The sequence below is a fragment of the Hetaerina americana genome, unplaced genomic scaffold (assembly GCF_022747635.1).
Source record: "Hetaerina americana unplaced genomic scaffold, ioHetAmer1.1.p SCAF_3, whole genome shotgun sequence".
NCBI classification, from domain to species: domain Eukaryota; kingdom Metazoa; phylum Arthropoda; class Insecta; order Odonata; family Calopterygidae; genus Hetaerina; species Hetaerina americana.
In genome coordinates this window covers 7,492,858-7,510,980 of record NW_027286874.1, presented here as the reverse complement: position 1 = coordinate 7,510,980, position 18,123 = coordinate 7,492,858, and the positions used below count along the sequence as shown (strand labels likewise).

The window sequence follows — 18,123 nt, the reverse complement described above, 5'->3', positions numbered from 1 at the left end:
TATTCCATAAATGTTAAAATCCATGATTTTGGCCATAGTTCCTCTGCCTGCATACCTATATTTCTTTGCCATAACTCCGAGTAGTTCTTTGAAAGTAAAGGCCAAATACAACAGTAAAATGCATGAAAATTGTGCATAAAACTTTTCATGCAGTAACCACATCATATTTTATGCATGCAAATTTTTCAAATTTATGAGAAATGCTAATTTACTTTCCCTATGATCCACTCACATTTTGATGAATTTAATTCATTCACAAGCAATCACCAGAGTTATTTTAAAATTTTCTAAAGTTACTACAAACTGCATAGCTCTCCAGCGTAGGTATATGCTTTGCATTGCCCATGAGAGCACATTACATCTACAGTGTATGTGATTGTATAGATAATGATGGTTACTAAGATTCTTCAATCAGAAATATCCTATAATATTCTACAATAATGTCATGCAAGCCCTTTCCTATAATAGTTCTCTCTCATCCCAGCAAAACCCAAAGGGAGGACTTGATACCCTGTAGGACAGACCCTATCCCTCTTTCCCTTCTTTGTTTCCCATTTAAGAGGGTATGAGGTGTCATTTCAGCATCACAAGGGAGCATACCTCTGCTTTCCCCTCTCCTTTCACCCCCCAATTCAAGAAGATAATTAAACATTCTGAAACCTTGGGGAACAGCATATTTATGGCAAAGGAAGCATAGAAAACAGTTTAAAAAGTTTGTAATATGAATCATTTGATAACTAACCCTCTCATCAGTGTAATATCGTAGATTAATTTCTTTTTGACGTGCCCTTAGTTGAATTTCACTTTGTTGCATGGCAGGGACAACACACAATGTGTCAAAGAAATGTTCTTCTTTCACATCATTCCCAGCTTCTTTTATTCCTGGATGGATAAAAATCAGAAACTTATTAATTGGCATGATATGTAGCAGTGATGGGAAACTCTAGGGCCAAAGTCAAGTGAGTTCATTTGTATTAGAAATAGCACTAAACAAATCCCAGTCAAACTTGATAGGATGAAAGAAAACTAGAAATAATGAGACAGCATGTTGAAGACTATCTATAGATGCCTTTCTGCCCTAGGCATTTTTTTCAATTAAAACAGTGGGGAAACTTTAAATTCTGCAACCACTAGGGTACAGACCTAATTCATTGAATACCTTCAGTGAAAATGGCTTGATGAATGGCTTCATGGGCGTGGGTTTGATATTTAGCTCAACTAGTGGCTCATTTAAGTAGAAAAAATTGGGTGGTTTCAGGTTTGATGGGGTGGAATGCGAACATAATAAAGAAAATATAGTAACAATTTTCCACCAGATAAGTTTGATAGTACAACTGGGATTTGATGTATTACATCATCTTCAGGTAAAAAATGAATACAATTGCCATCTTATATACATTTTTGCATCCCGGGAAGGGAAGGAAAAGAGGGACGGAGGAGAGGAAGTTTGGTCAACTAACCAATAGGATGCAGAATATAAAGTTTGAAACATGTTGAAGAAAGAGCACACAATGTCTCAGGGGTCCACATGGGTGAATTGCCAATGACATATGGGCAGTAGGGATGGTCTCAGGAAGCCAGGGGGGGAGGTGGTGGAAGTTGCTGGAAAAGAGGGAGGGGAGAAGAGAAAGGTTGGCATTGGATTATGAAATACAAAGTTTAAAGTTTTAAAAACAATTCTCAAAAAGTCTCTGAAGACCACTTGGGTAATTAGCAGCCATATTCAATCACTTAATGGTGGCAGGGAAGAGGGGGGGTATGCTTGGTAAGGGCCAGGGGATTAAGGTCCCGAGGACGAGCGGGGACGGAATGAATTCCTTACACTAGTACACATATTGGGGATGGGTGGGGGGATAACAAAACAATAAGAAGGAACAGATGTGTGTCACACATGCCCACACCTTCCTAGTCACACTATTAAACGTATATAGTGGAAAATTTTTGCTATCTTTTCTTTATCATGTTAGTGGAGATACACAAATATACACCCTATCTGCACCTTTGCCGTGACTTTATTCATTCCTTGAACATTAAATGGTAGCCTGAGTATTGGGTACCCTCATTCAAGGGTAACAAAGGGAAATGACATCTGTTGGCAGGTAAAATCTCAGTGCTAAGTGGGTGACACAACAGTTGGGTACCAGTTTGAATAAAACCATTATTGTTAGGCCAGAGAATTTAGAAAACCTGCAGAAACACTTGAATTCAATAGATCACATGCCTAATTTTCAGGCAAATACTATTATTCAAGTTAAGAAGAAAAGTGAGTCAATTTAATAAGATCATAAAAAGAAAACTAGCTATGTGCACATATCTACTTGAAAATGACTCAAATATTATATTGCTCACAGGTTCTAAAATGTTTCATCCAACAGTAAATATAAGCATGAGCTAATTAAATTTTACGTGACTCACAGGGAACTTTCTTTGGTTACACAACAAATCTGTATAAATTTCCAGCATTTTGAATGGTATTTAGGACCTAACCCTTGATTTTCCTGATTTTCTAAGTTAGCGAGAACAGAGAAATTATTCTTGCAGCAACCATTTTGATAGTTTTAAGCATAGAGATAAAGACATTCCATCTGGCATGAGTTTAATTGTAAAGATATATGTGTACTGCTTATTACTTCAAAGCATGTAGTTACTACCAAAATTCTACTGATCAAGAATTTTAATGGAGTTCCACATATACATATGTGCACACACATACACACACATACACACACATATAAGTATATATAGATATTAAAAGATAATGTCCATAGACGATATCTTTCTAACCTGTGGCCAATACAAGTGCTTGATTGTGTATTCTTGAGGCGATCCTCTTCAAGCCTTTAGGTCCATGATAAACAGCATACATTGCCGCCATATTTGCCAAAAGTGCTTGAGCAGTGCAAATGTTGCTGGTAGCCTTATCTCGCCTTATATGTTGCTCTCGAGTTTGCAAAGCCAGGCGATAAGCATCATGTCCGCTTGAATCTCTTTAAAAAAAAAGTTCATGCTCAAATAACTAATGACAGTGAATAAAAAGAGGTGCTTACTATCAAGGGGTGATGAAAACTTAGTTGAAACAAATAATTATACAAAAGACATATGCCTACTCACATTAAACAAGTATGTGGTAAATTCCACAATGAAGTAATATATTTGTCTAAGTTGATTTAGTTAAGCTTTAAGCTTTATGCTCATTTATCGTCCTCATCATTGAAGGGAATCTAAAGATTGGTTTTCTATAGCTCTGTACTTAGTGATCTTGGAATGCCATTTCCTGGGACATGTACTTCCCATTTAATAGGGTTCCTACTCTATTCTTACTTCCTGAGTTCATCTTTCTCATTTACACTCCAGGTGTAAATGAGAAAGATGAGGTACTCAATTATTTAGTTTCCATCATACAATTTTCTACACATGGCAGTTTTTAAAGTAAGTCTTTCATGACTATAGTTGAATTAGCGAGGATTTCCCCAAATAAGTTCTGCTCCGATGGCAGCAATATCACTAATCTGGTGAAAAGGAACCTAATAATATGAAGAAAAAATGAAAATGAGTGGATATATTTTAACAGAGACATAGTCATTGATGGTGATTAATCTCTTAAGTCTTGGCTCTTTCACGAGACTTGTCATTATTGATAAGTTCTGATATTGCTAAAATAATTGAATGATAAAAATCCTCAACTAAATATGTTCTTAATATATTCAACAGATTTAGGCGAGATGTAGTGGAAGTTTGTCATTATGAGAAAAACAAAATTTGCACTTGTCCACATATTTATTTGTCATGCACAATGTTTTTCAGTTCATCAAACCTTCTTCAGGTGCAAGACCATCTTATATTTGTTGAAATCTGTGGAAAATTGTGCAAATTTTGTTTTTCTCATAAATAAGTGCTCCTAATTTGATGAGGACACTTACTTATTTTGCAGATAAACAGTGCATAAAGATTGAAACACTAACGGCAGCACTATAGACTGATTAGGTGAGGTCTAGCTAGAAAGAGCTCATGTTATTTATTTACATATTTATTAATGGCCTTCTCATGGACTCTTATCTTGATGTGGTGGAAGGGCTTGAGAATTCTGATGACTGCTAGAGCTGTGCTGGAAGGATCAATGATATTTGCTCCTGGTAGGGAAACCCATGGCAGATAGTTCAAAGGCTAGGAGCCAGATGAAAGGTAGTCCGTGCAGAGTCTCTTCCTTAGTGAGGCGATTGAAAAGGCATCTGACCCTAATGGGGCAGCCATTGAGTGATGGTGTCACATTAAAAACACTATTGAGGAAGAAAATGTTTCACCACCTCAATTATTAATCCCATGATTTTAATGATGGACAGTATTGAGAAAATGAGTCCTGGCCACTATGAGACTTGGCCCAATCATCCGTTTCATGCCCCAAAGCGGGAGAGGCGAGCCTTCCATGGACGTTATTACACAACAGCCTTGTAAAGTAAAACCGACAGCAGCAGAAAAGAAGATGCAGAAGAAAACCGAATTAGTTAGAATAGGAACGAGGAATGTTAGGACAATGTTGAGGACAGGTAAATTATAGAATATAAAGTGAGAGATAGAAAGAGGAAATATAGATATTTTATGTCTATGCAAAGTGAGATGGAGTTAGTCATTGATCAGGTAAACACCAAGCCAAGTCACCAAGACACCAAGCAATCATAAGGAAGAAGAATTCAATAGGAAATACGATCAGTTAAAGGACATAATTTGCACGTGTTCCTGCAGGGAAACATTTGATAGTGATGGGGGATCGGAATGCAACATTTGCACTAAAAATGAGATAAATGCACTCTATTTAAACTATTCTGAAAGCTGTGAAATTTTCAAATTCAAAATCTTTTGAATCCCAAATGACATTCCAGGTTCTTCCTAAGTATACCGATGGCATAAATATTTTAAGAAGAATGGTATATCATTCTGGAATTCAAGTTATTTTGGTGAAAAAGACCACAAATATGATGAAATCTGAAATATAATGAATTATATCGCCAAAATTATATAATTTGTGCATCATTAAATTCAGACATTGAAATCCAGATAAAACCGTACCTAAATGCAGGTTGTCCCAATTCTTAAACACCTAGCGTTAGATTCATTCAAATCATACCTGGTGACTCCAATCATTCTGCCTGGCATAAGTCTCACAAGAGACTGATGGCATGCAAAAAAACCAGCATGTGGGCCTCCATATCCCAAAGGAACTCCAAATCTTTGTGTAGACCCCACAGCAATATCCACATCAAATTCACTTGGAGGACGAATAATAGTAAGTGCCAATAGATCAGTGGCACAAACTACTAGAGTCTTGATGCATAAAATGGAACAACGTTTTGATGTTAAAAACATGTGTAGCCATAGGACCTTAAAGCAATCTACAACTTGATACCCACCCCATTTTCATGAGCCTTTGCAGACAGTTCTGAGTAGTCTCTCAGAGATCCATCTGTATCAGGATACTGGAAAAGGATGCCTGACACATCCCTGTTCTCTAAGATTGCATCAACATTATCATTAACAATATCTGTCATTACAACATCAAGGCCTTGGGCTTCAGCTCTTGTTTGTACAATACTAATTGTTTGTGGATGTAGCTTTGTAGAGAGTACAATCCTTCTTCTCTTGTTATGCCTAGAATTAATTAATAGGCATGTTTATGAACATTTGGAGATTATTTAAATGACCATATTACTTAACTATTGTCATGGAGCAGAAACAGTTTGAAAAATTTCATCTTGTTCAAATAACTTTGCTCCCATGAATTTTTAATATTTTATCGATTAATTCAAGTTTTTGCATTGGGTTTTCATGGATTTATTGAGTTTTTATTTTTCATTACTGGGCCAAGTTCAATAACTGACTTTCAGTATGTCTGAAGTGAGTCTTTTAATGTATAACTGACTATAAGAGAAATAAATTATATTTGCTCTCATACAAATGAGAGTGATCAAAAAATCTTACAGCGTTTTGTTTAAAAAACAGGTGAACAGCTTTGGGTGAGGAAGTTATGCCTAGGGCCCATAGTTAAAACTCCTCACACCCACCTTTTGCCTTACAAATATGAGAAAAAGCATGTTAAAATGATGAGTTCATGACTATAGGTGCTGTGATAGTTGAGGTCATATCAAGCTATATTCATTCTTACCATAAAAATACCTCATACATTCACATATAACTACATAAAACACATGACCTGTATGGAACTGTCCTTAAATTACTGAAGTCTCTATGGAGAGTGGAGAGTGGTGCTTTTCCATTAGTTTTCTTATGGAGGGTGTTTGGGGTTCAAGTATAGCCTATTTAAAGGGACTAATCTCCATTTTAATAATAGTTTTACGGCAGGGTGTGGCCATTTCAATGAGGGCAGTCCAGTAGGAATATTACCAAATGTTTATAATTGGATTATTTATGAAGAAATTCAATTATCCTTGCTCACCAAAGAGTGCAGTGAAAATTCTCATTATTGGAACTATTGCTTCAGAAATATTTAAGCTATTGTTTAACCTGTTAAAAGATTTTTGAAATGTTTGTTTCATTTCATGGTATGTTTTCTTGTACCTCTAAATTTAAAAAAAAACAAACTTCATTTTCAGTTGTTACTTCTTTTGAGTAAAAATATGGAATTGAAATGATCGATAGGTTATAGTAGACAAAAATGCTTCCATTTTATCTAAATGCACTCTCTTCAAAAAAAGGTCCCATTTCAAATCGGCAATGGTAGTACCAATAATTATATAATTAAGGGATTCATATCCAGCCTATCCTTACATTTGGAGGAAAGCTGAAAATGGCCTAATATAATTTAAGGCTGGCCCCAAATGGTTTCATTAGACTGGGAGGTATACTGCCCTTCATGATACTTATGGGTAAAATAAAGTTTTGATGGTGGAAATGTAGAGTTCTAGCTAAGCATTCAAATATCAATATTTAGTTATCATTGACATCCCCAGAATGCTATTATTTAATTAGCTTTCTTCTATCTTAAATTATAAACAGCTTATATTTGCTACATATATAGGTTGAATTATATATACCTTGTCAGTACATTTACAGTTGTCAATTTAACCACAAATGAATCAATATTAAGCCTAAGCATCGCTACATTATCCATGAGCTGAATAAAATGTAGCCGTGGTTTAGATCAATTTATTCATTTGCCAGCCAGCCTCAAGTGATTGGGAAAAAGTTACCTGTAACAAAGGCTCATAGCCTCTGCTGCTGCAGTTCCTTCATCCAATAGAGAAGCATTGGCGACTTCCATACCAGTGAGATCAGAAACCATTGTCTGGAAATTCAGTAAACCTTCCAGCCTTCCTTGAGCCACTTCAGGTTGGTATGGAGTATACTGAGTGGTCCTAAAAATAATGGGTAGAATAAAATAAACTATTGAAAACCTCTGATTGGAAATAAAAATGAGGAAATGAGCATTATTTATGCACACAACAGAACATTTATGAATTAAGCTTTAATAAAAAATGCAGCAATTCAAGCAGCAATTTATGCTACATTTTTTAAATTTCAATTGATTGAAAGATTCCAAACAATAGAAAGCTACATGGTCTCCTTACATTGCAGAAATTTTGCTTTGCATAATCATCAGAAAAAAAGAAAATTACTTTCTCCAGTTATTCTCCCTTGCATTAGTATGCTAGAACATCATTATCAGTATAATTAATCATATTTAACATTACCATCCTGGATTCTCAAACATGTTCCTCATTATGGAATGCGGCACATGGCAATTATAATATCCCATTCCAATATAGCTGCGCCATATTTTATTCTCCTTCCCAATAGCTCTTATTCTCTTGAGAAGACCTGATTCAACTGAAAGGTAACAATTATATTGATTAATTAAATCAACAGTATTCAAACATAAATCTCATCTGTATTTTCTAATTTACAACACAAAACTGACATGCTTATCATTCAAGTATTCAAAATACTCTTAATAATTTTCAAGGTAATGTGAGTATTAAGTTTATTTTAGAAAATTTAGAGTGACAAGGTATTAATATCTATTTAACAGTTAGAGGAAGAAAGAAGGTAAAGGCTAAGCATTAGTATTATTTATTAGCCTGCAACATATCAACTAAAAGCAAAAATATTTAGCTATTGAGTGATTGTGCTACATTAAATAATGAATTACTAGTACAGCTGAAAATATAAATACTGCAGATTGCTAAAAGCTCAGCCTCAATACAAAATTATTTTTTGCTGTTTATCTGCTGTCAGGGGCATGTAGTTGTTGATTATACAGTATTAAATAGTATGGCTTTCACTTAAGATTGGTTCATTAGTATATCAGAAATATGTTGTAGATGAAGAGGAAAAAGAGAGAAATAAAGTAACATTGTTTGAGGTTGAAAAGAGAAAGAGGTACATTTAGGCTCAACCCTCTAAAACATACAAGGTACATGTATTGCATGAAGAATGTGAGATTGAAAACTAAGGAAAGAAAACGAAATTGGGAAAGAAATGAAGAGTTTTAGAAAGAAATCATTTTAGTAAAAAATGACAATAGTTATTTGAAATCTCTATCAAGAAAGAAGTGTCAGATTGAGTTTAAGATCAAGAAAAGTTCCTTGATAATCACTAAATTCCTTCTTCCTCCCCACTTCTCTTTTTCCAATTATGACCTACCTCCTCCTTTTCCTGGTAGTTTTAAATGGTAAATCAAATAAAATGCCTAGCATGCAATATATCTGATATTCATGAGAGCATTTAAAAACTAGAGAGAAGTAATGGCCGCCATAATAATCTATATTTTTCAGGTGCCCCTTTTAGCTTCCGAGGCCAGGAAAGGGTGGAAGAATTATGATGACCTAAATGCCATTCAAAAACTAAATTTAGTAATTTTTAAACAGAAAAGTATATAAAAAATTGAATCATTCTTACAAAAACATTTAATGTAATGAGAAGAACATATACCATTACATTGAACAAATTTTTTCCTTCTTCAGATACTGATCCTTAAAAATATTTTACATTAAACCCAATGTGTGGTATAATTAACAGAAAATATGAACAGCAGCTATTTAAGCATTCAATTGAGATATAAACTTCTGTGAATCGCTGCTGTTTGTGAACAGACACACATTCACATACCACAACCACAAATTCATCCGTCATCAATGGATGAGTAACGTTTATTCTGCAACATTTGCAACCCACACTCCGTCAATCATAAAGCTGCCATACAATGGATATGAGTAAATTTTTTGTGTTCCCCAGTGCTTTAGTTAACTGCGGAGCTGAGTATGCAAAATATGGAAGAGTAGAAGCAGAAATGTATAGTTCTGGATTTGCTTGGTAGATTCTAAGCTGCCTGGTGTGGAATTGTGGAACTAATGATTTTCTCCTTTATGAGAGCACTCAAATAATTAAGATGCATTACAAGAATATGAGTTTAATGGGATCTATGACTACATTGTAGTATAGTAACTGAATGTTGTTAAGGTTTGTTAATTTAATTGAAGTCTATTGAAATTAAAAAATGGCCTAAATATATTAAATAATGAATACATGTAATCTTCTAGCAAACAAGATAAAAGCTAATTATATACATTACTTATTATTATTTGATATTCTTCCAATTAACATTGGTTTTGGATGGACACAGCCGGCACAACCATAGAGTGATACATTTTCTTACCTCTCCTACAAAGCACTACTGACATCAGGAACTACAATTAACCCCTCTTCAAATCCACATACTTCTTTCCTCCCTTCATTCTGTCCAGTAAGCCTACCCTACTTTTTACCCCTTTCTCACCAGCCTAATGTTCTCCCTTCCATCACAGTCTTCAGCATCCCATCACCAATCAAAACACTGCATCCATCTGAACTGCTTCATTTGAATTTCTTCCAATAATTCTCTCTCCTCCCCCACCATGCCTAACTTTTCCTTGTATTTCTTGTATCCTACCTTTTTCATCCTTCACCACACCCACATTTTAAAAGCCTCCAATCTATGCTTATCATCTGCTTCAATGCCCATGTCTTCTCACTGTACAAAGACATGCTCAGTATCAAAGTTTTGACGACCCTTTTCTCAACATCCTTACTCAATGTCATCAATGCCCAACTCCTTGTGAAAGCTTCTTCAATGAATGCAATTCTTCATTTATGTCCCTGCTACTTAAAACCATTTTGGTCCAGAACACTTCCAAGATAAGTGAACTGTTCCACCTGTTCTGGTGTCGGCCCTCCTATTTTAATATTAAACTTAGCCTTCCTCTTTCTTGAAAAACACAATCTCTGTTTTGTTTACATTTATCCGTATCCCATACCTATCGATCTGACTTTCCAATGCACTCAGCAATGTTTGCAGCTCCTTAGCTAACTGGCAAAGTAAAACTTGATCATCCACAAATCTAACTTATTTTATGAGTTCCGCTCTAACCTTTATTTCTACGAGTATCTCCAGTTCTTCCCATGCCTCTTTAACCATTTCTTAACACTGCCCAGTCTGACTCCCCTTCTGCTGCTTGTACCTGAATAGTCTGAGACATGTAAGGGTTGCTGATAAGTCTCCTGCCCCTACAATCTAATACTATTTATCCATCCAATCTAATGTTCTTTTCTGCAATACAATCAGTAATTCCACCCAATTCACTCTATCAAACGTCTTCTTGAAATCTATGAAATGAACAAATATATCCTGATTTTATTTCTTTCTGTAGTTCTCACATGTTTACCTTTACTTATTTTGGGATAGTAACTAACTATTACATAACGAAATCTTCTGGCCAAATTCTTCCCTCATAAATGCTATGAATTAGTCTATAAAAACTCTTCCTCCCTTGTTTTCCTATAGCTTCAAGTAGGTCTATTGTAAATCTTGTCTACCCCTATAGCCTTATTGGATTTGAATTCTCTCAATGCCATTTCTATCCTGCCATGAAGTATGTCTGGACCTAAGCTATCCTCATTCATGCCATACTATTTTCTATGTCTAATATGACTGGCCTTATGTCTTTACCATACAGTTCTATATATTCCTTCCATCTCTCTTGGATCTTCTCTAATTATACTTATATTGATCCTGACCTACTTATATCTAATTGTTTGCAGCAATTTTCACTTCCTGACAGTGCTCTCACCTTCCTGTATAGCGCACCCTTTCACCCTTCCTCTCTACCTTCCTCCTACCGGGATTAACTTGGCCTGAATACTCAGTTAAATTGATACAATCGTAAAAATAGGAAAACCAGTATAATTTAAGTACTGTAAGACTATTACAGGGTTCGTCCGGAAAATAAGTGTACTGATTTTTTCCCGCCGCTCCAGGCGCGCCCAGCACCGCTCTGACGGGATGCAATTGGAGGGGGGTATGTTGGCAAGCGACGCTGAAAAAGGCAGTCGGCTCTGAGCTGTGGTGTAGTGAGGAGCTCTGTTAACGCGAACCTCCACGCTCGACCCACGTCACGGAACGCGATGCCGAAGCAGCGTTATTCCATCAAATTTGCGGTAAAGCTTGGGAAATCGTCTACCGAAACTGTCGGTATGATTAACCAGGCTTACGGGGAGTCAGCCATGTCCAGAAACATGATCTTTCGGTGGCACAAGATGTTCGTGGAGGGCAGAGAAGAGGTCGACGACGAACCACGGCCTGGACGCCCATCAACGACACTCACCGACGAAAATGTGCGAAAAGTTCGCGATGTACTGAACTCTGATCGTCGTCTTAGTGTTCGGATGATAGCAGAGCAGTGTAATGTGCCAAAAACAATAGTGCACGAGATTATTAGGGAGCAATTACAGATGCGAAAAATTTTTGCAAAGTTGGTGCCGAAAGTGCTCAGTGATGATCAAAGACTCAATCGTTTGGAAATCGCGACACAACTTGCGGATCACTGCAAAAATGATCCACATTTTTTAGAAAACGTTGTTTCGGGTGACGAGACGTGGATCTTTGAGCACGACCCGGAGTCGAAGAGACAAAGTGCGGAGTGGCACACCCCATCATCACCCCGTAAAAAGAAAGCTCGCATGAGCAAATCTCGGATCAAGGCGATGCTCATTGTCTTTTTTGACAAAAGGGGAGTCGTCCACTACGAATTTGTACCTGAACGACAAACTGTAAATGCTGCATTTTACGTCCAAGTGCTCGACAGGCTTCGAAAACGAGTCGCCCGCGTCCGGCCAGCGATCAAAAACATCTGGCGGCTGCATCACGACAATGCGCCGTCTCACACCGCGCTTGTCGTGTCGGACTTCTTGGCCAAGCACGGCGTGGCAACGCTGCCGCACCCGCCCTACAGCCCGGACTTGGCACCACCGGACTTCTTTCTGTTCCCGAAGATAAAGAGGAGTTTGAAAGGAACGCGATACGGGACTTTGGAAAGACCCCGTCAAAGAGGCCGTGACGACGTGTCTTCGAGAGGTTCCCGATGATGCCTTCGTGGGAGCGTTCCAGGAATGGGAACGCCGCTGGAACAAGTGTATCGACTCACAAGGGTCCTATTTTGAGGATTATTAGCTTAAGATATGTAAAAGTGTAATAAATTTTTTTCCTGAGCTCAGTACACTTATTTTCCGGACGAACCCTGTAGTTTGATTTCACACGCCAGGTAGTACTTAAGAGCATCAGTCAAAGGACAGAGAAGGGAGAAAATAAGTACTTATGATCAGATAAGCTTGGATTTACAAATCAATAAAAGAATAGGTGCTCATAATCCCAAATCAATAATGGGGTCACTATTTGTATGATGTATTTTCTCTCAATTTTGAGAAGTTGCTTGACAGAGCAAACTGGAACATTTAACATGAAAAGTTTGCAGGAGGGATATTCGTCTTATGCAGAGCCTGTAAATGTGTCAGACTTCACAGGTACTGAGGATGGTGAATGGAGAGTCGGGATAGGTAATGCTGGGCAGCCGAGTAGCATAGGGATACCCATGGTCACTTTTTCTTGCCAACATATATCCGTAGGAAATGGAAAGGCATGAAGGAAGGGCTGGAGGTAGGAGTGAAAGTATGTAAGAATAAGTATCTCTTGGAATCAGGTTTGCGAATGATCAGGCGTTGGCCAGTCAGCCAGACAAAATTTTACAATAATTACTTTTGTCGTGAAAAATCAGTGTAATAATTATGAGAACCTAGTCATTACATCATCATTTCCTGGGTTAAATAATTTAGGTGGTTTCCCGTAGCCTTTCTTACACCGTGCGCTAGCCATTCGTCCACTCGCGCACTTCTAGATAGCATTAAATACATTATTGACAAAAACCTTCTTTCTATATTTACGAGATTATTTTCGTCGCTCAAGAAAGTATTTATTATATCGCTATTCAATAAAAATATAATGTTATTTTTATATTCGAGCTAAATTTCTACCATTTACTAAATTCATCACGACTAATTGCCGTGATAAATATTTACAAGTAATGTGATGACGTTTTCATGCATATTTAATTCACTGTAAAGAAGAGTTGAATTTCTTGAGAGTTATAAAAATTCTGAAAGTTTAAGTATTTGTATCCTTCGAGTACGATTCGGCGGCAGATATTTTTCAGTGGTATCTCTACGAAAGGTGCTTTGTGGAGAGCACTTCGAGTGAGTGCGCCGTCCCCGACGGACGGCGTACTCGCTCCCAAGTGCCCTCCACTAAGTGTTTCAAGTAGGCATCATCATCAGTATTTCAATCCTAGGATTGGTTTACTGCAGCCCTCCATTCTACTCTTTTAAATGTCAATTCCCTCAATCCTCGATACCTTCTCTGATTTCCGTCCTTTATAAATTGTCCTATGTACAAGTCTCTTGGTCTTCCTCGTGGAATGTTCCCTTCTATTTTTCCTTCTACTATATTCCGAATCAATCTATTGCGCCTCAATTGTTTACAGAGGTCTTCTTCACTCTCATTTCTTGGATATTTGTATTTTTTTCTTTCGTCTATGACACCTCTTATTTGAGCTGTTATCCATGGCTTCTTAGATATTTCCGCCTAACTCACAAGGAGCTCATCTGCAGCTTTAGTAACTATATTCTTCATTTCTTTCCATCGACCCTCAGTGCTGGTATTTTCATTATTTCCTTCTCCCGATTGCCGTGGTGACATTTTCTCTTGCGATATTTTCTTCCAGTATCTTTGTGTTCCATCTGGGTTGTCGTGTCTCTTTCTTCATCTTCTTGTATCATAGTCTGCCGTCCGTAATCACCAGGTTAAGATCGCTATTTATATTTGCGCCGGGGTAGCTCTTATACTTCTTAATTTGATTCTTGTATCTCTTCCTGACAAGGATGTAGTCAATTTGGTATCGTGCTTAGTCTCCAGGCATCTTCAATGTGTATCTTCTTCTCAGATGTTGATTGGAGATGGTATTTTCCACTAACATGTTTTTCTCGTTGCAGAATTCTATCAGTCTCTCTACCGCGGCGTTTCGTTTCCCCCATCCGAAGTATCCCACACTACTTCCCTCTCGCCCCTCGCTGACCACAGCTTTCCCATCTCCCATCACTCTGTGGTTTTCCTTCCCCTTTACTGATCCTAGGACCTCTTCCAGTTGTTCGTATGTTTCCTTTATTTCCTCATCTGAATGGCTGGACGTCGGAATTTACACCTGTCCTATCACTGTATCCGTAGGTTCTGCCTCTAACTTTATCATCAATATCCTTTCATTATATTGCCAGCACGATATTATTTTCCCGTAGCCGTCGCTCCAGAAGTCGTCCGCCCCCGCCCACTTAATTTCGCTCAATCCCAGGATGTCTATCCCCAGCCTATCCTTCTCTATCTTGGCATTTTCTAATTTCCCTCACACCCCTAGTGATCTAACGTTCCATATCCCTATTCTGCATTTAACCACCTTGGCTGATATTCCCCTCCCAGTAGTCCCCACCCGGATATCCGATTGGGGGACTAGTTTACGTCCGGAATTACGTACGGAGTTTACGTCGCCGGCCCCGGTGGCGGCGGGGTAACGTCCTCGTCTGCCATTCCAAGGGTCGCGGGTTCGATTCCCGCCTGGGTGAGTTTCCCTCCATCTAGGGCTTGGGTGTTTGTAAATGTGACATTGTTATCGTTGTTAATAGTTCGATGTAAAGGCCTAAATGTGCTGTTTTCGGACTTATACTGAATAAATAAATAAATATAAATAAATATTTTACAGGGAGGAAAGCCATGTTGTCATATTTGAATGCATATTCTAGGGAGAATAATGCGGTGGTTTCCCGTTGCCTTCCACATCGCAGTACTGCAGCCGTGCACTTCACTCTCGCCCGCAGCTGATGCCGGGCCGACCCACTCGGTCTTCGCTACCAGTGCCTAATGGGGAAACTGCTGCCTTTCACCATGGGTTCAGGGGTCTAATTTTCTCGTTGCCTCGTTCCCAAATACCATTATTGTATTTTTTCTGTTAATGTGTAGTTACCTGGTTCCGAAAAAGGATTAACGAAACCCGACGAAATTTTTTTTGACTAAAAATTTTTCGTCAGTCACGGGAACCAGGGACTTTCGGCTCCAAAGGGATACACGCCACCTTTGGCCTACCCCCGTCCCCCTCAAGTAGGGATACCACTGAAAAATATGCGACGTTAAGCTGCAGACCCCTTGTCGCCTTTTGTTAAGAGTAGGCTAATGCCGACGCCGGGTTTCTCTCCACCCTTCATCCTTTCCTGTCCATCCCTAACGGCGTAAATGGCCTCAGCCAATGACAGCTGTCGGTCGCCTGCCCTAAAACTACAAGTAATACGGCTTACACCTGATACTACGTAGTGGGTGACCCCTCTAATCAAACAAAACAATGGCCTACGTATTCCTCTCACAACGATATTCTCACCCGTCCCTGCCCACAGCACGCCCATCGGGAATTTTCGCATTCGCGTACTGTTTCTTGAAGTTTAATTTGCTAATGTCTCATTCAAATGCGAACTGTTGCGTTCAAAATGAAGAGGTCAAAGGGTCCGAAAGATAGCGACAATCGGAGTGCCGACAAATAAAGCGAATCCAACGTAATGTTAAGTTTCAAAATGTAATAAGTTTAATTTAATTTGTCTAACAACACAAATAAAGAATATGGTTTTACAAATTTTTGTATGTATACTAATAGTAGCTGTACTTCAGCTTATAAAAGCCAAAAAAACAGATACAAAATGCGTGTTCCTCCGCGCACGGCGTGTTTTCCTCTTGTTTGTTTACTGCAAAACGAAGGTTATGATTATTGTCACCTGAAGAATCATTTTAAGAATTATATTCCCTAGAATAAAATAAAATTAGTTGATTAATTCATTTTTATCGATATCCAGGGTTTAAGCATACGACATTCCATGACATACATGTGCATACTAATACTACGCCGGTACAAACGTCAGCTAATGTCATTCAAGGACATTTCCTTTATTTTTTAGTTTTTTTAGCGTGTGATTCGCTTGTATGCTTGTAGGCGAAAGAAAATTTTAATTACTAATAATGTCAAAGATAACGTCTTAAAATCGAGTCAAAACGTAATTGTAACCCCATTAAAAATGTGATTATCTGCATTCCTTGTACACTCGCGTTCAACCAAACAACAGCATGAATATTACTAATAAAAATGCGGAAAATTTCCCTCAAAGTGATGAAGAACGAAAACTTGGGCGCCCTTGCGGCGTATTTGCATTATTCCTGGCAATGCGTCGTTTTGGATGGAGGGGATGTCGATTAAAGGTCTCCTTTCGTGACATTCCTGTGCTGCCTTCCCCCCGTCCCAAACTCTTATGACCCCTTCTACAAACCCGTCCGACGTCCCAGGGGAGACAAAGACATGATGTCACATATCTTGAATAAAATACGCAAATGCTTAGATCTGTTGAGGCGAAACGTCATACCACCTTTGTACTATTTGTAAACTACAGGCCCATGTAATACGACAGCCATAATTTGTGCGATAGGCATTAAATACGCCTCGCGACCTTTAAAGCCGCTGACATGCGTGTTCCTCAAGAATGAACTATTTAATGAACTGACGCCTTGACTCAAGTCACTTAGTGTTCGAATAAAATTCTAAATTCGGTGGCCACCCTCATAATTTGAACGACTAAATAGAGGCAACGAGAAAATCTATGACGAAAACCACATCCCCACGTCAATTATTTCCCGCAAATTCATAGTGAAAATTATCTCGGTTGCCAGACGTTAAGCTAAAAATGCTGACAAGAACGAAATTGCCAGCGAGCGAATGACTGCATCGGTCACTCCTTTCCCACCATCCATCTAGATCGATGTTAGGTCACAAAGCCAATCTGCTACTAACCCGCTTATCTGAGATGTGAAACAATCTTTACGCTGACCTCAAGAAAGATTGCCCCCCGCTACGCTCATGACCTTTATACTAGGGAGTTTTCATTTCTGTAATCGTCCAGCAGGCCGATCCAACGTCAACGTACACAAACCCAGAATGCTCGAGGTTATTTCGTAACGCGATTGAAAACATCAGATGCTGTCCCAAATCAAATGATGGCTGTTAAATTCGCAGGCAGCGGGAATATTTAAGACGAAACTCAATCGGAAATCATCGAAGAATACTGAATGAAACAAGTAATATTAAATATATATATATATATATACACACACACATATATATATATATATATATATATATATATATATATATATATATATATATATATACACACACACACATATATATATATACATATATACACACACATATATATATACATACATATACATATATATATATACATATATACACACATATATATATATACTATATATATATATATATATATATATATATATATATATATATATATACTAGTGTAGTGTAGTGTATATATATATATATACACATACATACATAATGATGTATAACACTTAGCACCAGTGGACAATTTTTTGTGTGTTTTTGTTTGTGTCCACCAGTGCTAAATGTTATACATTATTATTCGTCCGTAGGACTTTAAAAAAGTGTTACATATATATAAAATAATATATATTTAAAAAAAACCAAAAACACAGTAATCAACCCGAAGGTCGGTTTAGTAGATGATGGTAGAGATCACCCAGTACTAAGCCCTATACGGCGTGTGAAAATTCACACATCAGGATAGGGAGGCCAGTTCCTTTCCCTGTGCCGGTTATGGTTTCCCAGAAATACCTGGTACCCG

At 37.8% G+C, this 18,123-nt stretch overlaps 1 protein-coding gene across 1 annotated transcript in view; it reads right to left on the bottom strand.

Annotated features, from left to right (window-relative positions):
• LOC139690745 (glycine dehydrogenase (decarboxylating), mitochondrial) overlaps positions 1 to 18,123 on the bottom strand; it is a 33,416-nt gene that overhangs the window by 12,839 nt on the left and 2,454 nt on the right. The window contains exons 3-8 of the mRNA XM_071588274.1: positions 7,704 to 7,839; positions 7,203 to 7,367; positions 5,406 to 5,643; positions 5,123 to 5,319; positions 2,785 to 2,987; positions 743 to 882 (exon numbers count right to left, since the gene is read on the bottom strand). Of these exons, the coding sequence (XP_071444375.1) occupies positions 743 to 882; positions 2,785 to 2,987; positions 5,123 to 5,319; positions 5,406 to 5,643; positions 7,203 to 7,367; positions 7,704 to 7,839 (1,079 nt within the window). The remainder of the gene's footprint in view (positions 1 to 742; positions 883 to 2,784; positions 2,988 to 5,122; positions 5,320 to 5,405; positions 5,644 to 7,202; positions 7,368 to 7,703; positions 7,840 to 18,123) is intronic.